We start from the raw sequence: 25,122 nt of genomic DNA, 5'->3' as shown, positions 1-25,122 counted from the left end.
AGATGTAAAATTAAGAAAAATATGTTATAATCCTCTGAAAAATTGAGTGCCATAATATATCTTACAATGATAAACATATTTTAATACTATCTTCTATTACATTTCTTTTTACTAAACCAAACAGTAAGTTTAAGAAACAATGAAGATCAACATAGACATTTTTGTCTTCCATAAGAAAAACATCATGCTGGTATAAAGTACCCCATGCTGTGTGTAGGAGAGTTGCATAGATTGAAATATTACAAATGTGAGGCTCTCATTAATATACTTTGAGTATGTGAATCATCAGAATTAAGACACCAGCTTTGCATATATTACCTCTTAATCTTTATTAAGGATTAGGATATATACGATCTTTTAAAAACATTTTATGTGCAAAATACTTATGATTTTAAGGTTTATATTTTTCTATGTATTAACAAGGACTATTTAAATGATGATTTTTATTTAATAATGGTTCCCTCCCTTTTCTTCTTTTCTATAATTAGTTATTCTATAGCAAGAAAGGATATCAAGGAAGTGGACATTCTCAATCTGCCTGAATCTGAGCTCTCTGCTAAACCAGGTAAGATAAGGATGAATCAATGCATTATTTCATGATGTGGCTGTAAATGGCGAATACTGACTAAAGCAAGACAGACTATTCTCTGGTGCCATTTTAACTGTTTAAAGTTGATATCCACTCTTATTTGATGGCTATTTTTAAATGTCTAGAAAGAACATTTGATTTATAATTTTTTAGATGAGGATTACTTTTCATATTTTACCATTAAGATTTCTAACAGTATTTCCTAGAGTAATAAACATTAATATGACATTGTAACTTACAAAAGGTGTTCGAATGTATTGTATTATTTTGTGTGTGTGTTTATTGATTTCAGAGAGGGAGAGAGAAAGATAGAAACATCAATAATGAGAGAGAATCATTGATCAGCTGCACACCCCCTATTGGGGATGGAGCCTGCAGCCCAGGCATGTGCCCTTGACTGGAATCAAACCTGGGACTCGTCAGTCTGCAGGCCGATTCTCTATCCACTGAGCCAAACCGGCTAGGGCTGTATTGTGTTGTTTTATAAGTGACAGTTGAATTTGAACTCAGATCTTTTGACTGAATGTTACGCCTTTCAGTAATGTTATGCTGATTCCATAACAACTGCTGAAGTGTGCTTTAAATCTTAGGGCTACAGAAAGCAAGCATCTTCTTAAAAACTAGAGTTGTTCCTGATAATTGGAAAATGGATATAAGTGAAATCCTTGAGTCATCTAGCAGTGATGATGAAGATGGCCCCCCTGAAGAAAATGAGGAAGAGAAGGAAAAGGAGGTCAAAAAGGAAGAAGAAGAGGTGGTAGGTGAAATTTTATATTTGTAACATAAAAACATTTTAATATAGAGGCCTGGTGCATGAGATTAGTTCACTGATGGGGGAGGGTTCCTCAGCCCGGCCTGTACCCTCTCACAGTCTGGGACCCCTTGGGGGATGTCCACCTGCCAACCTGCCAGTTTAGGCCCGATCCCCACAGGGATAAGCTGGCAGTCAGACATCCCTCTCACAGCCTGGGGCTCTCATAGTCCGGGACCCTTTGCTCCTTACCACCCGCCTGCAGCAGAGGCAGAGAGGCTTCTGCCACCACTGCTGTGCTCGCCAACCATGAGCCGGGCTTCCCCCTGTGGGAGCACACTGACCACCTGCGTTGAGAGTCTGCCCCCTGGTGTCGGTGCACATCGATTTGCATATTAGGCTTTTATTATGTAGGATACTCTAGTAAAAGTTATACTTTTGTAGAGCAGGGTTAGGGAACCTTTTTTCTGCCAAGGGTCATTTGGGTAGTTATAATATCATTTGCAGGCCATACAGAATTATCAGTTTAAAAATTAGCCTGCTATATTTGGTCAGACATTTAATTAACTCACCCCTAATGCCTTGGCAGGGCCAGACCAAGTGATTTCAACGGCCTTATACAGCCTGTGGGCCCGACATTCACCACCCCGGTTTAGAATATCTCTTACTTGTTTCTGTCTTTCTCTGGTTCAACTTGATTTGGGAGAGAGGATTTGTTTGTTTGTTTTTTGGCTTCTAGCTTAGTGGGCAAATCAGGACTAATTTTTACACAGTAAGAGGTTACAAAGAAGAACTCTTCAGGTAAATCAAGGGCAAACTTTTTTATTTTATTTTACTACCTTTCCCAAACAACCAAGGAGTAAAGAAATGTGTGTAGGAGTTACATGTGTTAACTCATTTAAATGTTTGCTATGTGGAGTAACTGGTGTTATCCTACTTTAAAGGTGAGAAAAGTGAGGGTCATAAAGTTAAATAACTTTTCAAGGTGACCCAGGTTAAATGTGGAGAACAAGGATTTGAACCTAGGTCTGGTCTGTCTTAACTTCGAAAACATGACCTCTTCCAGACATTTAACAGTATTTCAAGGATAATGGGCATAAAAAAATTCTATCCAAACTGAAAGAAAATTTCATTTGGCAGTTTGTTCAGTCATAGAAAAGATTTAGATTATATTTTTGAAGTGCTGATGGCTTTCTTTGTAATATTAATATGTCATTTAGGAGTATATAATTGTAGGAAATCATTCATGGAATTCCACATAATTATTTACATGAATATTGTTGTCTATTTATTCAGCAGTGTTTTGTCAAATGGGATAAATTGTCCAGTGTATTTTTGGTTGTTATGAGGTAAAGGAGTTTTGGGATAGACAAAGAGAATGAGTTTACTGAAAAGGAAAACCTTCCTCTTTGAGCATGAAAAATATTTGTTTGAAAAATGTGGAATGCTTATTTCTGTTTTACATTTACAAATATGAATTTATGAAATAAAATTAGTATACTTGTATGTGATGAAGGGCATACAGCATTTCTCTCCTTTTACTTCCCCTGCAGTATTTGGTGTTTTGCACTCTGAAATCAGAATGGCGGTTCATACTTAGAGGCTGCCTACAGAGTTGCCATAGTAACATGCTGTTGGTTTTAAGTGAGCATGCTCGGAAAGACAGGAAGGTTTAGCAGAGGCTTGGCAGGTTGCCAATGGAGGTTTGCCAGATGCTTTGAAATGGGCTGTCTTTCTTTTCCTTTCATGTAATGTCTGATTTTATGTGGAAGAGAATGTAAGTAGTGCTGTATAACCCTGCGGATGCTATGCCCTAAGAGGGAAAGCAAATATTTGCAAGTCAGACTGAAAAATGTTCAGACACTGTACTGATTAAGTAGAAGGGGAATCTAACCATATTGCATTTGAAAGAAAATGCAGCATATAGGTAAGATTTTTTTTTTATATTTAGTTACCATTTTTATTGCCAAAAATTAGGTTAAATAGGAATTTTAGCTATTGGTGATGTGGCTGATATGGTAGGACGGTAACCGAGCATAATTGTTTTTTGTAAAAGAGACAGTAGGAGTCTATTTTTAGAACATCAGAGGATGAAGGCTATCTTTCTGAAACATAAAATAGATTTTGAAATGAAAATGAAGAGACAGTTTGGCAGAATTCAGGATTTAAAGTGTAAATATTAAATGTGATTTTTGTATTTTATCTGTATTTATAAATGATATGTTTTCAGGATAAATAGGCCACATTTTCAGGGTGTGAATTGTTGCAGTCTGGTTTTGGTATTTTTTCTAAATTATAACATTAGGTTAGCATCTTGTATTGCCAATTATTGAAAAAAGATAAGTCTATTTTTGCTAGTACTTTTTATTGGTGTTCTTTTCAGAGTGCATTTTCCCTACCCCCCCCCCCCCCAAATACCCTGAAATTTTAAACAAAGAGGGAAAAAAGAGCTCTGTAGTAAGATTGGAGAGGATAGCTTTAAAGTAGTAAACAGTGCTCTTATTACAGCTATTAATTTCATAAAAATCATAATGTTTTATTCAAGCCATGAGTAAATATTAGTGAAAAAGAATGACGAGCAGAGGCAAGCTCTGTTACCTATTGTTTGCAGGTAATAAGAAATTTAAAAAGGTAAGGACTTTTGTAAGGCTAGCATCTTCTTATAATGTATTATTTAAATTACGAACCTGCTAAAATTAAGTGAACCAAGATGCTTTTCATGTACTAAAAAATGAAAGCAAAATCAAAATGTAGGCACTGATTCATATGATTATCATTTTAAATTATTTTTCAAATGGTCATTTTCATAACATACTTTATTGAATTCATTGATAGAAACTAATTCCTCTTTTTCTCTGGCTATACAGGCAGATTTTCTTGAGTGAGATTTTGATTGCTTTAGAAAAAAATCAGCTGCATTTTTGCTCTTGGATTTAAGATTTAGTTGCTGAATCATTCTAACTTGTCTAGAACAGTAATTTAAAAAAATTAGTATATTGATAAACTGAAAAGCAGGTGAATCTATATATAGCAAAGAGGGGGAAATGGGTATGCTGTAAAATGAATTAAAATCTGATAAGCCAGGGCCTACCTGGCTTAGTCATTACAGGCCTTTACTACATAAGTGAGGCTAAGCTGTTGTATTACATTACACATCATATTTTTCCCGAAATGTAATTATGCTATGCTTTTTATGAAGATTTAATGTTGCTTTCCAGTGGTCAAAAAGATCTTTTATGACATTCTGTAAACCAGTACAATAATACTTTAGCCTCTCATTTGGTGTTTGTGAATTTTATGCAGTAGAATCATACAAGTGTTAGATACTTCTGCAGTGTTCATGGTCAGTGGGCATTGTTTTTATATTTCATGCTTTGAGTGTCCTAATATAGCCTTGATAAGGAGATTTGAGATTCCATGGCTTTACCATGGAGAAGCATCTTTTTACTTAAAATTATTTGAATTCCTAAGCATTGGTAGTTTAGGATTCCAGTACGAGAAATATATTTTATACTATTACTGGGTGGAAAAAGACTTGAGAGTTTGACAGGAAGTAGATGATATATATCTTGATGGCTTTAAATTTTAACTCACTGGTAAATGGAGAATATTTTTGAGGGTATTACTTAAATGTCTTTTGTTAAGAAAGTTTTATATTAAAAAATATATTACTGAATTTCCTTTTGAGCTTTGAAATTGCTTGACAGTCCATGTAAACATAGAGTAATGATGTCAATTATTCATTTACTCCGGATTTATATTCACTTTGGATGAATATAGGAGAGTCTTCTAAGGATAAAGTAAATAGGTGATTGTTTAGAAGAAATTAGAGTTTTGTGAATCTTTATAAGAAATGTTCATTTTTGTTTAGAAGTATCATTATCCATTTCTCTGATCTTTGCATTATCTAGGGATCACTGTTACATTTAATGCCTAGAATTATATTCTGCTATTATAAAATTCTAAGTGCTGGAATTTTTTATTCATGGAAATCTGAAAGTACTTTAAAGTTCTCAGTTTATTCTTGGAGACTTAGTGATTTTTAAAGTAAGATTGTTTATTTACTCCTCACAACAGGATTTTTTTATGACTGAGCAAACTTAGATGACAGACGTTTTCATAGAGTTTTAAGAATATTTTCTCTCTTCCTCTAGAGATTTAAGGTCTGTGAAAGCAGTGGTTGTTAAGGTTTTGTTTTGTTCCCTTTTCCCACCAATATAAACATCCACCATCTTGCAACACAGCTTGGCACAGAGTAAACCTTCAGTTAATAGCTTGTGAATAAATGAATGAATGTGGGCTACGCAATTATCCTAACATATTTCTATTTGAAACAAAGTGTTGTAAGATTTGTTGTAAGGTTCTAAAAGTTCACTTGGAAGGAAACAGGGGTTAGGTATCTCATAATAGATTTCCTTTTGTTTTTTATCCTCACCTGAGATTATGTTTATTGATTTTTAGAGAGGGGGGGAGAAAAGAGAGAGAGAAAAACAAACATCGATGTGAGAGAAAAACATCCATTAGCTTCCTTTCATACACACCCCCACTGGGGATTAAACCTCCAACATTTGGTGTATGGGATGATGCTCCAACCAACTGAGCCACCTGGCCAGGGCCATAATTGATTTCTTTTATCAGACAGTACACTCTGTAAGCAATCTCATTTCCTTATCTAATGTGAGTTTATAAATTCTTTTTGGCTTAAGCTAGTTTGGGATAGTTTTCTGTCACTTGCAATGAGTTCTTGACTAATAATGCTCCTCTTTTGTACCTTGCTCCCACTTATTTCAGTATCTTGTGACTAGTCCTTTCCTATATCTCTTCAACTACAATCCATTATCCATAGACATGTTCCTAAAACATGTTTCATGCTGGGAACCCTTTAATGGCTTTCAGCAGCTAAAGGATGAAGTTTAGGTTTTTCACCTTAACCTTTTATAAGTCTGGCCCTTCATGCATGTCCACCTTTTTATTCTCTCCACCGTTCTCTAGCAATATGGAACTCCTTATAGCATCCCCTCACTACCTCTTACTAGTATGTGTTGCTCAGAAGCTGCTTGTTGTCAGGTGTATTACATTGAGTATCACCTTTGTACTTCCCGTTTGCTTTATTCATATTTAATAGGAAAGTAAAATGAAAGTTTTAAAAACTCAGAAAACAATAAACTATAGATATGATTTAAAGGATCCAATGGAACAAAGAGAGCTCTGGCTAAAGTACAGTGGTTGAATATGACTTATAAATGTTATGTGCATTAACCTTAGTAAGTTGTTCTGGATTTATTTTAGTTTTTTTAAAAATCAGTGAGGTTGCCCTGGCTGATGTGGCTCAGTGGACAGAGCGTCGGCCTGCGGACTGAAGGGTCCCGAGATCGATTCCGGTCAAGGGCACATGCCCGGGTTGCCAGCTTGATCCCTAATGTGGGGCGTGCAGGAGGTAGCCGATCAGTGATTCTCCCTCTTCATTAATGTTTCTATCTCTCTCCCTCTCCCTTCCTCTCTGAAAGCAATAAAAACATACTAACAACAACAAAAAACATTAAAAAAAAATCAGTGAGGTTATTTCATGTTTCAAATTTAAAATGTACTCAAAAAAGCAAGCAGCTACTGGTATTACCGTTGCTTTTATGTTACTCTTCCAGCCCACAGGTGTCCTCAGAGCTGTACTTCTTGCCGTGCTTAGCTCCCCAGAGTGGAGCTTTTAGGGTGTTGTCTTAATATCCTCATTTCCCTAATAGAGGGATTTGCCCACTTTAGAGGAATCCAAGCTCAGCCTCTTTTTTTTTTTTTTTTTTTTTTTTTTTAAGTAGTGGGGCATGGCAGAGAGATTAAGGGGTTATAAGAACTGAGAAGTTGAGAGAATGTGTGATGGAGTTCCAGGGGTGGGGTGAGAAGGGGAGCTAATAGAGAGGAGCAGAAGAGGTGCTGTAGACAGCAGCATGAAGGGTAAACAAAGCTACTGTTGTCCAAAATAACGTTAATTCACAGAAACAGTATTTTTTTAAAAATATATTTTATTGATTTTTTTTTTTTATATATATTTTTTATTGATTTTTCACAGAGAGGAAGGAAGAGAGATAGAGAGTTAGAAACATCGATGAGAGAGAAACATCGACCAGCTGCCTCCTGCACACCCCCTACTGGAGATGTGCCCGCAACCCAGGTCCATGCCCTTGACCGGAATCGAACCCGGGACCCTTGAGTCCGCAGGCCGACGCTCTATCCACTGAGCCAAACCGGTTTCGGCAATTTTATTGATTTTTTACAGAGAGAAAGGGAAAGGGAGAGGGATAGAGAGTTAGAAACATCGACGAGAGAAACATAGATTCAGCTGCCTCCCGCACACTCCCTACTGGGGATGTGCCCGCAACCAAGGTTCATGCCCTTGACTGGAATTGAACCTGGGACCCTTCAGTCCGCAGGCTGATGTTCTATCCACTGAGCCAAACCGGTCAGGGCAGAAACAGTATTTTGGTATTGAGAAATAAGCATAGTGTACTAGAATACAAAAACAAAAAAGGAGGAGGGTGTTGTATAATAATTTAATAACTTATTAAGGATAGCTGTAGGGGTTCATGAGAGGTGAGATATCCATCAACAAAAGATGTGTACTTCACATACAATATACAGCACAGGGAAACTACAAAGATCAAGTTCAACTATATCCTTTCCTAATCTGTTATGTGCTAAGAAACTACCCTGACCTACTCAGTAGAACTGTGTATAAGTTATATCTGTCTGAGGGGCTTTGTGTAAAGTGTATCTTCTTTTACTAAAGTATTTGGACAATTTGGACACTTTCTGTTCACCTTCCTAATTTGTGTTCTGAAGAGTAGAGTTACTAGCTAAGTAAGTTAATAGCTCAGCAAAAATAAGGTATTATTAAAAAATAAATAACAAAATGTGTTCATCTCCCATTCCAAGAAAATGCTGAAAGTTCATCCTTCACTGGAATTTGTGCCTTTTGTGAGTGAATAATCATTCATTATTGTCATTAATGTATTTGGGAAAAGAATGAAGTAAATACTAGCAAGTGATTTATGCCACAACCACCTGTGACTTAACATCCTCAGCCATTCTTGCTTTTCTCTCTATTCTCTGACTCCTGTTACATTTATATTATCATTAATGTTAGCCCTGAAACTCAGTGAATGTGGAACAATTGAAGAAAATCTCCTCCTCAGTTCATTTTCACAGATGTCATTTTCATTCATATAACAATAAAGTGTCTAACCTAAATGTCAGTCACTGGTGATAAATTGTGGGTAAAATAGGCATGTTTGTAGCATCATACAACTTACTGATCATTTACAATGTGTTGGAACTTTGAGGACTACCACTATGAGTAACTTAACTTAGACTTAAACTAAAAAAATATCAGTATGTATTCCTCTCTCTTTCCTTCAGGGGAGGGGTCACCTTTCCATCATCAGGTGGCAAGACTAATTCAGCATTGATCCTCCTCCTTGTGGACTGCTATATTAGCTTGCCTTTCCCTTCCAGTCATCAAACTCATTCTTGGCAAAGAACTTTTAAAAACACAAATGTGACCTAATTCCTGTTTAGCTCTCTCAGACCTCACAGCTACCCAGAGTATGCAGTTCTGATTCTCTAGCATATATCATCACAAAGTCTTTTCCTAATCACAGTCTGCCTTTGCCAGCCTCGGGTTTATGCTGTTTGCCTCTGGCTCCTAGGCTGTCTGCTCTTCACATTTGGAGGCTTTTCCTAATGTTACCACCATCAGTCCATCCCCAGCAGAATCATTCATCCCCTCATGTATTCCTTTAAATATTTTACAACATATATCACATTGTATTGAATTGAATTTTTTTTTTTACATTTTGACACTCCTTGCCAGACTCAGGGGCAAAGTAGAAGGTAGCCTGTTTTCTCATCTAGTCACAGTACTTTTGTGTATTCCCTGACTCATGGTCACCATCAATAGATGTTTGAACTGAATTTGAAGATACAGAAAATCTTCATAATCTAGAAAATTCATAATCTAGAAAATTCATCATCTAGTATTGTAGATAAATAGAGAACACAACTATCTGTAATCTTCAGTAGTATATACTGATGCCAACTGAAATTGTAAATTTCTTGGAATGATGATCCTGGCCATATCTCTTCTATATCCTTAACCCCCTTCCCTGCCATTTTACTGGGAGCATAATTACTCTTCACATGTTTGACTGAATGAAGAGAAGAGGGCTCATCAGTAGTCTGGTGTACTCTCTACCTCCCATCATTACAACCCTCTCCCACTCTAAAACCCCTACCAACGAGGAGAGAGATGCTATAGCAAATATGAGCCCCCAAGCAGAAGCCATGAAGGCAGATTCTTCTAGTTCGAGATGATTCCTAGCATATGTAGTCTACTTCAAGGTGACTAACAACACAGCTAATTTCAAAAACAGTTTGGGGCAAATTGCTTGTAAGAGAATAAGCAATTTTAATTTTTGCAAAGACAGGTAACTTTAAAACTTTGTTAATAGCTTCATCTCCTTTGTGTGGAAAGTAAATTTCATTTCAAGCAGGCATTTGTTTGTAAGTAAAATTATTCATTTACATCTTGTTTTTACACCTGATAATTGTACCTAAAAGTTTATGGCCATGGTTTCTTATGGAACTTAATACATTTTTGGACGTTGACATCCACTGACTTCTAAATCATGTATTTAATTCACTAATTTTTACCTGTAAAACTGTGTTATTGCCCAGCTGGTGTGGCTCAGTGGTTGAGTGTCGACTTATGTACTAGGAAGTCACTGTTCAATTCCAGGTCAGGGCACATGCTTGGATTGCAGGCTCCATCCCAAGCAGGAGGCAGCAGATCGATGTTGATTTTTCTCTCTCATCAATGTTTCTCTCTTCCTCTCCCCTTCTCTCTCTCTCTCGAATCAATAAAAACATACCTTCTATATATCTATATAATAAAAGCCTAAGTGACTATTATGGCGGAACGACCAGATTGACCAGTCACTATGATGCACGCTGACCACCAGAGGGCAGACACTTAACACAGGAGCTGCTGCCCCTTGGTGGTCACTGTGCTCCCACATGGGGAGCATTGCTCAGCCAGAAGCCGGGCTTACGGCTGGTGAGCGCAGCGGCGGTGGCGGGAGCCTCTCCCACCTCTGTGGTAGTGCTAAGGAGCAGCAAGATGAGCAGTAAGGAGCAGTGAGCAGATGGGCGGTAAGGAGCGAGGGGTCCTGGACTGTGAGAGGGATGTCCCGAACTGCTAAAGGGCACAGACTGGGCTGAGGAACCTCCCCCACCCACCCAGTGTATGAATTTTGTGCACTGAGCCTCTAGTATGTGTGTGTGTGTGTGTGTGTGTGTGTGTGCGCGCGCGCGCGCGCGCATGCATGCGTGCCTAAGTGACCCTTAAAACCAAATGACTGGCATGACCAGTCGCTATGACATGCACTGACCACCAGGGGGCAGATGCTCAACGCAGGAGTTGCCCCCTGGTGGTCAGTGCGCTCCCACACGGGGAGTGCTACTCAGCCAGAAGCCAGGCTCACAGCTGGCGAGTGCAGCTGCGGTGGTGGGAGCCTCTCCCAACTCCACAGCAGCGCTACCAAGCAGCAGTGGCAGCAAGTGCAGCGGGCCAGGATGAGTGCGAGTGGCACGGCACACGCCCCTGCTTGGGCACCTCCCTAGCCATCTGGCACCTGGCACACTGCTGCATCCCTCGGGGGATGTCCGACTGCTGGTTCAGGCCCAATCCCCGCAGGACAGGCAGGCAGGCAGAGTGGTTAGGGCCTAAACCGGCAGTCAGACATCCCTCGAGGGGTCCTGGATTGCAAGAGGGCGCAAGCCAGGCTGAGGAAACCCCGCACTCCTGTGCACAAATCCGTGCACTGGGCCTATAGTTTTAAAATACAAATATTCTTATTTTGGTTTTATCAATCCTCACCCAAGGATATTTTTCCATTGAGAGTGGATGGGAGTGGGAGAGACAGAGAGAGAGAAACATCGATGTGAGAGAGACACATCGATTGTCTCCTGCTTGCGTCCTGATCAGGGCCAGGGATCAAGCCTGCAGTTGAGGTACATGCCCTTGTTCGGATTGACCCTGAAACCCTTCAGTCCACAGGTCAATGCTCTATCTACTGAGCCAAACCGGCTAGGTCTAAAAAAAATTTCTATCTATAATAATAAAAGCATAATATGCTAATTAGACTGGACAGCTGAATGACCTTCTGGACGAAGCTGCGGCAGCTTGGCCAAGGCAAAGGCGGTTAGGGGCGATCAGGCAGGCAGGCAGGCAGAGTGTTTAGGGGTGATCAGGCAGGCAGGTGAGCAGTTAGTGGCGATCAGGCTGGCAGAGTGGTTAATGGTGATGAGGCAGGCAGGTAGAGTGGTTAGGGGTGAGTCGGGCAGGCAAGCGGTTAGGAGCCAGCAGTCCCAGATTGCGAGAGGGATATCCGTCTGCCGGTTTAGGCCTGATCAAGCGGGCCTAAACCGGCAGTCGGACATCCCCCGAGGGGTCCCGGATTGCAAGAGCGTGCAGGCTGGGCTGAAGGGCCCCTGCTCCCATGCATGAATTTCATGCACTGGGTCTCTGGTATTCTCAATAATTAAGAATTTATGAAGTGGTTGATACAACCTTAATAAATACCTAATCTGCAATTGATGGCTTTGTTTTGTTTACTTGTTTTGTAAGAAACTTTGATTTCAAATTAGTGCCTTTTTAAAAAATTGCTTTTACATATGCTGGACTAGGGGCCCAGTGCATGAATTTGAGCACCTTTAAAGAAACTGTGGGTTGCAAGGCTGCAGTGGGCACAGGGGCGGGTCTCGGCCCATCCTCCATGTCCCTGCCCAGCCCCTCCTGCCATGGCCCCTGGTTCCCTGTCTGCTGACAACCCTGCTCCTGCTGCCTCCACTCCCATCCGCTGACAGTGCCAGCCCTGCTTGTACCCGCTGATGGCACAGAGTGATTGGAACCCGTGCCAGCAGCAGGTGCAAGTGGCGGCTGCTGCCCTGATCACCCCTCAGGAGCAGGGGGAGGTGGAGAAGCCCTGAGGGGCAATCAGGGCCGGCAGCCAAGCAATCAGGGCTGGCGCTGGGTGCCAGCAGCAGGTGCAAGCGGCAGCTCCAGCGCTGGCCGTGGGTATGAGCGCCAGGTGAGACCGTGGTGCATGGGAGCAAAGAATTTTCAGTAACCACCAGAGTCTCACCCCGATGACAGCAACTGGCGCCCCACCTTGGTCTGGCTCACTTGGCTCCACCATCCCGCCACAGCCGACACCCACCTTGTTTCACATTCTGCCGATGCCCGCCATATTCCACGCATGCCCCCTGGTGATCAGCGTTATGTCATAGCGACTGGTTGTTCAGTTATTCCGCCGTTCGGTCTATTTGCATATTAGGGTTTTATATATATAGACTAGAGGCCCGGTGCACAAAAATTTGTGCACTCGGGGGAGAGGGAGGGGGTCCCACAGCCCGGCCTGTGCCCTCTCGCAGTCTGGGACCCCTCGGGAGATAACGACCTGCTGGCTTAGGCCTGCTCCCGGGTGGCAGAGGGCAGGCCCAATCCCTAGGTGCAGCCCCTGGTCGTGCTCAGAGCAGGGCCGATTGGGGAGTTGGGGCACCGCCCCCTGTCATGGACAGAGCAGGGCGGATCAGGAGGTTGCGATGCCACCCCTAGTCATGCTCAGGGTAGAGCTGATTGGGGGTTGGGGCACCGCCCTCTGTCACACTCAAGCCAGGGTCGATGGGGAGGTTGCGGCGCCACCCCCTGTCACGCACAGAGCAGGGTTGATCAGGGGGTTGGGGAGCTCCCCCCTGTTAAGCACAGAGCAGGGCCGATCAGGGGGTTGGGGCACTGCCCTCTGTCACCCACAGAGCAGGGCCGATCAGGGGGTTGGGGCGCTGCCACTGTCACACTCAGGGCAGGGCTGATGGGGAGGTTATGGCTCTACCCCGTCACACACAGAGCAGGGCCTTTGGGGGGGGGGGGGGGGGGGCGCCAAACCCTGTCACACACAGAGCAGGGCCAGTCAGGGGGTTAGGGCGCTGCACCCTGTCACACACAGAGCCGCAGGGTGATCAGGGGGTTGGGGAGCTCCCCCCTATCAGGCACAGAGCAGGGCTGATCAGGGGGTTGGGGCGCCTTCCCCTGTCACGAACAGAGCAGGGCGGATAGGGAGGTTGTGGCCCCGCCCCCTGTCACACACAGAGCTGCAGGGCGATCAGGGGGTTTGGTCGCTGCTCCTGTCACGCTGATCCCGGTACTGGGAGGCCTATAACCCTTTTACTATATAGGATAGAGGCCTGGTGCACGGGTGGGGGCCAGCTGGTTTGCCCTGAAGGGTGTCCTAGATCAGGGTGGGGGTCCCCACTTGGGTGCCTGGCCAGCCTGGATGAGGGAATGATGGCTGTTTGCATCTGGTCACACCCCCTTCAGGGTGGGGGTCCCCACTGGGATGCCTGGCCAGTCTGGGTGAGGGGCTGAGGGCTGTTTGCAGGCTGGCGGGTGACTGAAGCTCCCAACCTGTCCTTTTTTTCGTTTTTTTTTTTTTTTTTTTTCTGGGCCAGCTTTAGCTCTGAGGCTTGGCTCCAGCTCTTAGGCCTCGGCTGCTGAAAGCAGGTATCTGGTTTGTTTGGGTTCTATAATCGAAACACTGTTTCAACTCCAGCTCTGAGATCCCGGCTGGCTGAAAGCAGGTTTCTGGGGTTTTGTTTAGCTTCTATATTTGTAACAATGTTTCAAACTGCAAGCTCAGAGGCCGGCAGCCGCAGGCAGAGAACCTTGGCTTCCTCGTCACTGAAGCAAGCAAGCCTCCTGTTAGCTTCAAGCTGCCTGGCTGCCGGCCGCCATCTTGGTTGGCAGTTAATTTGCATATCGCCCTGATTAGCCAATGGGAAGGGTAGCGGAGGTATGGCTAATTACCATGTTTCTCTATTATTAGATAGGATAAGATGGTCTTATTTAAATTCTGTATGATCCTAAATACTGGAAATGAGTTGTTAGCCTGAGGAGATTACAAGGCCCAAGGAAAGCATAGAGCCAGTATGGCATAGTCTTTTTGTTCCCCCCCCCCCCCATACTGCAAGTCCTTAAAATTAACATATGAAATGATTCTTGAGCTACTAGATTCCTTTTTCCCTTGAGTTAACTCATTGGAAGGTTCCCCCCCCTCCCCCCCCCCACCGCCCCATTACAGTTAACATTCAGTATTATTTTGATTAGTTTCAGGTGTACAGCACAGTGTCAGACAAAGTGTTTTCCCTGATAGGCAGTTGTATTAATTACCTTGCAAAAGCAAGATGTTTTAATTCACATGGGGAAAAGAACACTTTTTTTTTGTATATATATTTCTTTTGTAAAATTTACTTTTCACCCTGGCCGGTGTTGCTCAATGGATAGAGTGTCAGCCCAAGTACCAAAGGGTTGCGTTGCAGTTTCACTTCCTGGTCAAGGGCATGTACCTGGGTACATGCAGTTTCGATTCCTGGCCCCATCTGGGCATGTGTGGGAGGCAACCAGTCAATGTGTCTCTCTCACATCAATGTTTCTCTCTCCCCTCCCACTCTCTCTAAAAAAAAAAAAATGGAAAAAATATTCTGAGGTGAGGATTAACAAAACAAAACAAAAATTTATCTTTCAATTACAGTTGACATACAATATTATATTAAGAACTGCCATTGTTGATTTGAGCATTTAGTAATGACTCCTATTAACTTTGTGAATTGCTAAGTTTTGAGACTTAGTAGAATTTTGACTAAAGTTTCTTTATATTTGATAAAACTGAAAGTACCCAATTTATAAATCATTATGAATGAATTTTAAATAAGAATGTTCCCAAATATTAGTTTACAAGTAGCCTATCTGAAAAGGGAATATTTTATTGAAACCCATAACCAGTTGTTTTACTAGAGCCAAAAACCTAGGCTGCATAGGATAACATCATTAATTTGTATAATTAGTAAAAAGTCACACTTAAATAGGTATTTGTAGAAATAGTTGCTTTTACATGAATGTTTCCATTCGTTCCTCTACCCCATCTCCCAATAAATGAGTGCTGGGGTCCAACCCCAGCAGGTCCAGGGGTCCCCAAAGGTGTGGACGGAGTTGGTGAAGAAGGAATGACATGGAGGCAGCGTTCAGTTGATCAGCATAGCAAGGTTCTCCCGCCAGATTCTGTAGCCATGTTCTCTCCCTAGGTTCTGTCCCTAGGTTCTGTCTCTTGTTGTCTTGTTACATCTGTATTTATACCAGTTGATCTTAATCCTGTCGATTTCTATTCCAAAGGTTGGGGCGTTTCTTTTTCCAGGGAGTAAAGATTATGTAGCTTAAGAGTGATTGTTCTTAGTTAAAGTGATTAACTACCCGCCTGGAAGTTAAGGGGTTTTATTCCCTCCCTAACTTCAGGGAAAAATTCCTACCTGGGGAAACAACCTTTCTCGGAGAGGTGACCTTGGTTAAAACACATAGCGCCAAGAAGGGGAGCAAACATAAGAACAGTATGCCATATATGCCAGGTCCCTTGAAACATATGCTGTGCAGATGTTTCTTCTCTGCAGCGACTGTGTCAAGCAGCAAGGATGGACCGGCTCCCGGCAAATGAGCAATTATTTATCTAGTTTTCTTTCCTAAGAAAATTTTTATTGTCTTATTTTCAGGGTCGCAAAGTCAATACAGATGCCAGGCAAATGAGAAAAGCAGGCTAGTGTGATAAAAGAGGGAATGGTAGAGTCTGGGACAAACAGAATTTATATGACTCATTTAAAGGCTTAAAATTATGTTTTTATCACCCAAGGATATGTTTTTATTGATGAGAGAGAGAGAGAGGGAGAGAGAGAGAGAGAGGAACATGGATATGAAAGAGAAACATCAATCTGTTGCCTTCTGTAAGCATCCCGATGGATGATGGAACCGAGACCTTTTGTTGCATAGGACGATGCTCCAATCAACTGAGCCACCTGACCAGGGCAAGGCATTTAAAGTTTTTTCAAATATGATACTTCCAAACAAAAAAAATTTTGCCATGTGACTTTGCAACCTTTGGGTTATATTCATTCAACAATAACAAAATTTCAATTTTTGTGTGTGGGTTGTTTTTATAATAAATACATTCGTCATTAGTGTGCTCATCTATCAATATATTTGTACAGGCCACATGGTATTTTAATGGATTAAAAAAAAAAAACCAAGTGAGATGAAAACACTCTCAGCCCATTTCATTATTGTGCCTTTTTCTCCTGGCTAATCTTAGTCCTTATGGTGATACTCAAGGATAGGGTTAGAGTGATAAGGGTAGAGATTGATATTTTTTAAATTAATTCTTTTTTGGGGGGTGTAGATAATGATATTTTGACAGTTGCATCAAATCAGCTCTATCAAAATATGACTTAAAATCTGGCATTGTAGGATTTTGAGGAAATTCGTATTTCCAGCTTCATTAAAATTTTATCCCCTTACATTAAGTTCACAAAACAACCAGAAAAGAAGTAATGTATCTCATCCTACTCATTGTTCTACATATTTGTATATTTTACCTTTACAGCCTGAGGAAGAACTTGATCCTGAAGAGAGGGACAACTTCCTCCAACAGCTTTATAAGTTTATGGAAGACAGAGGTACTTTCATGCTCATTCATTGAAAGTAGTCATTTCTTTTACACTTTTAGATTCTAGGTTTATGCATTGTTTTAGTTAGAATTATGGGTATATCGATTTGGATTTAAAGCAATACCTGAAAGTAATTAAGTACTTGGAATAAAAATAATGTTCATATCTATTTTGACCAGAAATATATAGAAAAATAGTTTTGGTACAATTAAGTTTAGTTTCCTTGGGACTTGTAAAACCAAAACATATAATATTTCAGTAATAGAAAGTTAGCAGTCATAATGTTAACCTACATACCATTAATTAACTAATACTGTCTTTGTGGCAAGTAAACTAGCCTGATCCTTGGTCTCAACAAATTAAACATAATAGGAGAACAGTTCCTATCTAATAGAATAGGATTTCTATTTAGAAGTTAGAAAAAAATGAAAGCTTTAGAGTTAGAAGAAATAGAACCCTCAGAAATAATCATACTTCTTGACATTACATTAGTTCTGAGAAACCCTTAGATAAATTGTCCTGCACATCCCCAGTGGCCTTCAGAAATCATCCTGGAGATTACTGCTAACAGTCTTAACATTTGTGTTAAAATAGAGAAAATGAAACCATGGCCTAAAATGTACCCTTTGCATTGTGTGTATTCTTGCCCAGGCTTTTTGAACCAACAACACTATTGGCTACACCTTGTAGTCCTAAGGTTAATTTAGTTTTACCCAATTCAGTGGTAGTTAGAGAGGTGATTTTATTATTTGTGGAGGTAAATCTAAGGACTACCCCAAGAATATACTGAATATTTTGTGTTGTCTTATATAACTTAAAAGATTAAGGTTTTTAAATATATCCACTGATTAATGAAATTTGAGAAATTAGAAATTGATAGCTTTTTTTAGCTTAGTTTTTTTCCATTTGATTAAACATTATTTCTACCCTCTATAAAAAAATAGGTACTCCAATCAACAAACCACCTGTTTTGGGCTATAAAGATCTCAATCTCTTCAAACTCTTTAGACTGGTTTATCATCAGGGTGGATGTGACAATGTAAGTAAGGAAGTAATGAAAAGTTAAATTATCTAATGTTTCACTGTTATATGTACTTTAGGTAAGTAAAGATGATCTCCCTTTGCAAATGTTAACAAATAAAAACTTAATTTTCCAGATTGATAGTGGTGCTGTATGGAAGCAAATTTATATGGACCTTGGCATTCCTATTTTGAATTCAGCTGCTTCCTACAATGTAAAAACTGCATATCGAAAGTAAGTAGTATCGTTTATTCATCAAAGAATACATAGTTACAGGGAATATTTTCCATTTATTTGGTTAACAATTAAATAAGAATATTAAAGTTGGAGAAAGTGTATAAAAAGGTTTAGGTTAATAGATACTTGTGATTGAAAATTATTTCAGTGCACCAAGTCTGCTGTGCTCCATTTTTTTGTGTTGTCCTAATTTCCTTTCCAAAATCAGGGATGCAAGCAGCATTTATCGTCTGAAATGATGGTGCATGTTATGGAGCTCAATCTTTTGTGTGAATAACTTTCAGATCAAAACTCCAATAGCTATGTTCAGTTATCACAAGCTTATATTTTTTAGGAATTTTATGATCAATGTTTCTGTTTATAATTCTTCTTAAAACACCAATAATTTAGTAACATAGAAAAAGTACTTTAAAAAAACAAAGGCTTGAGTGTTACTTTTTAAAAATGTGTGTTTAATAATATAGTATTCAAGTTAAATGTAAAGATTAAGATTTATCAGAGGGAAATACTGTTTGTTTAGGTATCTTTATGGTTTTGAAGAGTACTGCCGTTCTGCAAATATCCAGTTCAGAACTATTCACCACCATGAACCAAAAGTAAAAGAGGAAAAAAAAGACTTAGACGAATCAATGGAAGAGGCTCTAAAACTAGACCAAGAAATGCCTTTAGTAGAAGTAAAGAGTGAACCCGAGGAAAATATTGATTCAAACAGTGAAAGTGAAAGAGAAGAAATAGAATTAAAATCTCCACGGGTAAGTACTTAAGCTATCTGGTTTATTTTAAAAATTACTTAACATTTTTTATTATGGACATTTTCAGACACATACAAAAATATTTTAATGAACCTAATTTACTTTCTAGTATTTAGTTATGTTTTAGCCAGGCTAATCTAGCTACCTTTCTCTAAATATATCACATATTATCTCTTCTACCTGAGAAATCATTTCTCCTGTTGTTTTTATAATGTTTTTTTTAATATATTTTACTGATTTTTTTACAGAGAGGAGGGGAGAGGGATAGAGAGTTAGAAACATCGATGAGAGAGAAACATCGATCAGCTGCCTCCCGCACACCCCCTACCGGGGATATGCCCGCAACCAAGGTACATGCCCTTGACTGGAATCGAACAAGGGACCCTTCAGTCCGCAGGCCGACGCTCTATCCACTGAGCCAAACCGGTTAGGGCTCTCCTATTATTTTCTGTTTTTGTTTGTGCAAGTCATTCTCATTTAAGGTCAATCCCAAATATTCATTGCACATTCCCTCTGACGTTGCTCTTTTTATATGTAACATTTATTCTGTTTAGTATATCTTGTTTCTTTTACCCTCTCTGCACTAGAATCACACTTCAGGAGGGCAGGGACTAGTGTCTACTCTATTCATTGACAGTTCCCAGACATCTAGAATAGTGCCTGACACATAGTGAGGACTTACTTAATAGTTGTTGCATGAATGAATCTCCTCTTTATAACGCCTGTGCTCCCAACCAGGTGGGATCTTTTCTCCGTGTTACTCCATAGTACACTGTACAGTGCTTGTGGCCATTTTTTCATGTTCTGCCTTGTTTTCTAGTCATGTGCACACTGGTTGTATCTTCTAACTCTACTCTTCCTCTCCATAACTATGCAAGTCCTTTGTAAAAATTGTTACCCACTGTTTTGGTCATTGTTGAATGATGTCTACATAATAGCATTTATTAAAATTGAGGAGAAAGAAAATTTATCACACTCTCAAAGTTCAGTTACTGTAATATATCTTATTTTTCAGTGAAATCTTATTTGATTGAAAGAGGAGGTTGAAGTCACCTTCTCTTTTATCTAACCAGAAACCATTTTCTAAAACTGTCTATTCCGACTGTCATCTAGTAAATGGAATTTTCTACTGAATTTTAGGAAACATACAAATTGGTTTCTCTCTTTTCATCTTTTTAATTTTTAAAAATTGTGGCAAAAATGTGTGTTAAAAAATTGTAAGTACACATAACAAAATTTAGCATAACCAATATTAAGTGTATAGTTCAGTGGCATTAACTACATTCACATTGTTGTACAACCATCACCTTCATATTATGTAAAACATCTGTATTGTATTGTATTGTATTATATTTTATGAGTCCTGTATTGTAGATGTACCATAAATTTTCCTTCCTCGAGATTTTTCTCCATTTTTTTACTATTATAAGAAGAGCTGCAATAAATGTGCTTGTTAAAATATCCTCCTAATGTAGCTGAATTTAGAGAGCAGATTTGTAAAACTGGGATTTCAGGGCAAAGGTATATAGACCTAAATTTTAGTAGATAACAACTTTCATTCATACATATAAATATTTAAAGGGCACCTGCTATGTGCTAGGCACTGTCTAGTTCTGAGAATATGAAAGTGAGCATGACAAAGTGCCTGCCCTCGTGGAATGTAAATTTTAGTTCTTTGTGACAAGAAAAATAAATTTCTTTCTACCATTGAAGTTTAATACATAGTCAGGAACTAGGGAAAATATTTGTTATACTGAGATATTAATTGTAAAGTATTTCAGTATTCCCTAAATTATTGGTGCCTTTTTATCCTCACTTTATTCCAAGTAGAGGGGAATCGTGCCAGTGTGTGGAGGTTGACTTGAAGAAGAATTTAGGAAATAATATCTCACCAGTTTCATGTTCAGTTGAGTATGCAACAAGAGGCTGAGTAAAAGCTGCTGGGGGCATAAAAGTACAACGGAGGCCCAGTGAGCTCTTCAGATACTCACTCAAAGAAATCAGCTCACTTCTGGCCATTGATGGATGCAATTCAGCCCTTTTAAAATGTAGCCATACATAACTATAGTGATAATATAAATTTCATTTTAAAAAACAGTAGAAATAGAGACCACAGAATTTTTTAAAAGTTCATACATACGTTAGGGGGTTGGTTTATTATTACTATCATTATTATTATTAACTTAAATCATTGACATTTAGATACTGCTTTAAAAACTTTTATTGTAGTCAAAAAATACTAAAAGTGAGATAATGTAGTGAACAAAGACCATTTTTCTTTTTTAAGTAATCTGTAGCTGAGGATCATAGTAGTCCTGGACATAAGTAATTTACATGAGGTATTATTTTCAAGAGGAAGAGAAGTACATAGGTATTATGTTGTCACTGTCATTTCTCAAGCTAGAGAGAAGACTAGTCATTGCTATGAACGTTTAAAAACAAACAAACACATTTCTTTTGTCCAACCCTTGCCCCCCTTGTAGTGATAGCTATTTTAAAGCTTCTGTACTCTCTATTTAGGGACGAAGGAGAATTGCTCGAGATGCAAATTCTATTAAAAAGGAAATTGAAGAAGAGAAAACAGAAGACAAATTAAAAGATAATGATTCAGAAAGTAAGGATGTGAATGATGACTATGAAACTGCAGAGAAAAAAGAAAATGAGCTACTACTGGGGAGAAAAAATACACCAAAGCAAAAGGAGAAGAAAATTAAAAAGCAGGAGGATTCTGACAGAGACTCAGATGAAGAGGAAGAGAAAAACCAAGAGAGGTACAATATCTTATATTTGTTCTCCAGAAGCACCTGTCTGGGGCACGGCAGTGCTCTGTTCCTGCTTAGATATTCAGGTTTGAGGGAATGTTTTCTTATTGGGACTTCCATTCCTCTTGTCTAATGAAGGTGAAACACATTGTGAAGATGATGTGTATCGCCTTTCGGAATTGGAGAATATACTGGTCGCACCATTTTAATAGCACTTGTGCCCTAAACAGTGGCCTCAAAGAAGGCTGCGCCACCCAGTCAAAAGAAAGGTCCTGCAGTTGACAGCAGGGAAGGGAGCTGGAGAAAAATGGAGGAAGTGGACAAGAGGAAACAGCGACAGCAAATATTCCATTTTAAAAAAGGTACAACGTGGGAAAGCTAACAAACACATGGGTGCACAATACTAGCAGATGTTTCTGTGTGTTAGCTTTATCTAAGACATTTTTCTTTTTCAAGTTATTGTATTAGATTAAGTGGCATGCACCCCTTATTCTTGTTTGGAAAATACATTCTTGCCCCACATCACACCAATAAATTTCAGCTTTTTAATGTCCACCTGTTTGCTGTTGAGTGAAAACTGTATTTTCCCCCCCATATATTATATACATGTATGGACTGAATTGACTTAAAAATAACCAATTAGGCAGTTCAGCTAGATCAAAGTAATATCCGACGGTGTTTAGTTGGCCATTTCTGTGTTGTCAAATAGATTTACTAATTTTTATATACTAAAAATGAATTTTAATTCAGCAATAATAGCATAACACACTTGTAATATAAGCTCGCCTCCATAGTTATTTTTCATTTATTACATTATATGTTGCTAAGTTTTCTAGAAATTTGAATTGTTGAGCAAAATTTGGGAAAAGTAGCCTGCTATGTTCAACTAGTGGCTGACATCCATCTGAAAGTTAACTGTGGACAAAATATTTAGAAAAATAGGAATGACTGCTGAGCGAAGAGATAATTTTATGATTCAGTATAAATAAGTATGGGAGCTATCACAATTGTGTGTGAATTAGATTAGTGAATAAGGAAAGTTCTGTAGTGAAATATAATTAGGATTAGGAAAAGTGGAAGGAAGTATTTGGAGTTGAGTATAATTGTGTATAATGGTATTTCAAATATTTGGACAAAAAATTTAAGCAAAGGTGAACCACTTAAAAAATAGGGTTAATTATAGTTTGAAGTTTTGTTAATAAGCAATATAATTAATATAATATAATAAATATAATTAATATAATAGCTATATATATGAAAGCCTAAGTGACTGGCCGGTAGCTATGATGCTCAGTGACCACCAGGGACAGATGCTCAATACGGAGCTGCCAAGTGACAGCAACTTTGCAGAGTGTCCTCTCACACTCCAGGACCCCTCGGGGGATGCCAGTTTTGGTCCGATCCCCACAGGCCAGGCTGAGGGACCCCACTTCCCAGAGGGACACCACTCACTCCGCAGACACCCTTCGAGCCCCAGTGCCCCCCCAGGTGCGGCCGACCAAGGAGGGACCACGGGAAGTTGGCTCCAGGGTGTGTCCAGCTACCCAGTCCTGCCCTGCCCAGTCCTGCCCTGCTGGCCACCTTCTAATTAATTTCCTTTCAGTGTGCACGAATCTGTGCACCTGGCCTCTAGTATAATACATAAAACACACAATACATATATAAAATATAAATGGGACGAATATTCCTTTTCATAAAATAAAAATTGAATATGCAAATAAACAATCTGTATTCTCATTCTGTAGCAGGAATCATGGAAATGGGAAACATTCATATCTATAGAAATTTGTTTTAAGTAGTTTCTCTCATAGTGTTTGAAATTACCTTTTCAGGATGTAATTGGAAGGTGCCCTTGGAGAAAAACATTCCCAAGGCAAATGGGTTGTCAAAGCTATTTCATGTTGACTGCCTAGTGGTCCTCCAAATAATGCTCTGTTTATTATAGAGCACAATGCCTTCTCTTAAGCATTTAATAATACTCTTGTGACACTAGACTGGCCTTTGATGTAAATCTCTTCTGAATCCTTGCAATATTAACGCAGGATGTTTGTAAAAATATTATTGGACCTCCCAATGTGAATCTCCTTTTACCTGATTATCAAAACAAAGAAAAGCTAATGGGAGATGAATAAAAACAAATAGAGAATATACTGGTTGCACCATTTTAATAGCACTTGTGCCCTAAACACAAAGATACACAAAGCTTTTTTCTCCTGGTGCTATCCCACAGTTTCAACTAGTGACCTGTTGAAATATAAACTAATTTAAAAGATATGGTTACTAAGGTAGATAGCTCTTTTTCATTATTTTATCCATCAAAAATTAGTCTTGCTAAGAACAATTTTAAATTGAGTAGAAAGCAATAGTAATGTAGATTTAAAACAATTTAGTTGCAGGAAGTTACAAATTACTTTTAGATAATTTTTGCATATAAAGTGACACTTGAGTGTGAATTCCAAAGGCTTTCAGAGCATATTATTCTTACTTTGTTTTAACAAAAGTGATTTATTTGACTCCACATCATCATTTAATTATATTATTGATTGGCCTTTAAGAAGTCTGGATTTACTTTTGGTACAGTGCACCTTTACATAATAAATAAATTCCTTAGTAAGTAGTCCATTAAAAATCTTCTCCTTCTCCTCCTTCTTCTCCTCCTCCACTGACATGCTATTAAGGTAATATTTAGGTTGTGACTATTGTATATGTTGGATTTTTTTTTTTAAGCATATATTAGTTTGTTCTCCATTAAGCTATTAGTAGCATTATCAATGTTATAACTTACTGCAGGGAAGAAACTGAAAGCAAATGTGATTCTGAAGGAGAGGAAGATGAGGAAGATACGGAACCCTGCCTAACAGGAACCAAAGTAAAAGTAAAATATGGACGGGGAAAAACGCAGAAAATCTATGAAGCCAGTATTAAAAGCACTGAAATTGATGATGGAGAAGTTTTATATTTGGTACATTACTATGGTTGGAATGTGAGGTAAGCAAGAAATGTATTTTCTTACTATTGAAATTTCTTTTCAGTGATTCAAAAAGTTCAAATTAATGTTGTGAAGAGCCAATGCAAATGGTATGTGTATTTACAAAGCACACCTTGTACCCTAATTTTCCAAGATTTCCAACACTTCCACTGTTTACTAGCTGTGCCAATACTCCCAGCCAAAGGTTGCCTAGATCATACCTATAGTTGAACAAGTTGGATGTATTACTCATTTGCAGTGAGGAAGAATGTACAGCATGGAGAGCTATGAGGTGATTCAGTAAGAGGGTGTTAGGTGAAAGCCCAGAGTACCACCTTTGGGGGCAGCCATAGCTCAGGATTCTCTGAGAACATCCTGCAGGACATGGGCGAAGAACCAGGCCCACAGCTACCAGCAGTGCAAATGGGTTTGTTTGTTTATTACACTTATC

At 39.3% G+C, this 25,122-nt stretch overlaps 1 protein-coding gene across 2 annotated transcripts in view; it reads left to right on the top strand.

Annotated features, from left to right (window-relative positions):
- ARID4A (AT-rich interaction domain 4A) overlaps positions 1-25,122 on the top strand; it is a 69,960-nt gene that overhangs the window by 24,818 nt on the left and 20,020 nt on the right. For both annotated transcript variants that reach the window (XM_070419092.1, XM_070419090.1), the window contains exons 10-17: positions 489-565; positions 1,180-1,346; positions 16,868-16,940; positions 17,876-17,970; positions 18,089-18,186; positions 18,710-18,941; positions 21,462-21,712; positions 24,494-24,691. In XM_070419092.1, coding sequence (XP_070275193.1) covers positions 489-565; positions 1,180-1,346; positions 16,868-16,940; positions 17,876-17,970; positions 18,089-18,186; positions 18,710-18,941; positions 21,462-21,712; positions 24,494-24,691 — 1,191 coding nt within the window. The remainder of the gene's footprint in view (positions 1-488; positions 566-1,179; positions 1,347-16,867; positions 16,941-17,875; positions 17,971-18,088; positions 18,187-18,709; positions 18,942-21,461; positions 21,713-24,493; positions 24,692-25,122) is intronic.

This window comes from Myotis yumanensis, unplaced genomic scaffold (genome assembly GCF_028538775.1).
Source record: "Myotis yumanensis isolate MYYU_CA2020_CCGP unplaced genomic scaffold, mMyoYum1.0.hap1 SCAF_1, whole genome shotgun sequence".
NCBI lineage: Eukaryota > Metazoa > Chordata > Mammalia > Chiroptera > Vespertilionidae > Myotis > Myotis yumanensis.
This window is presented reverse-complemented; position numbering and strand designations above follow the sequence as displayed.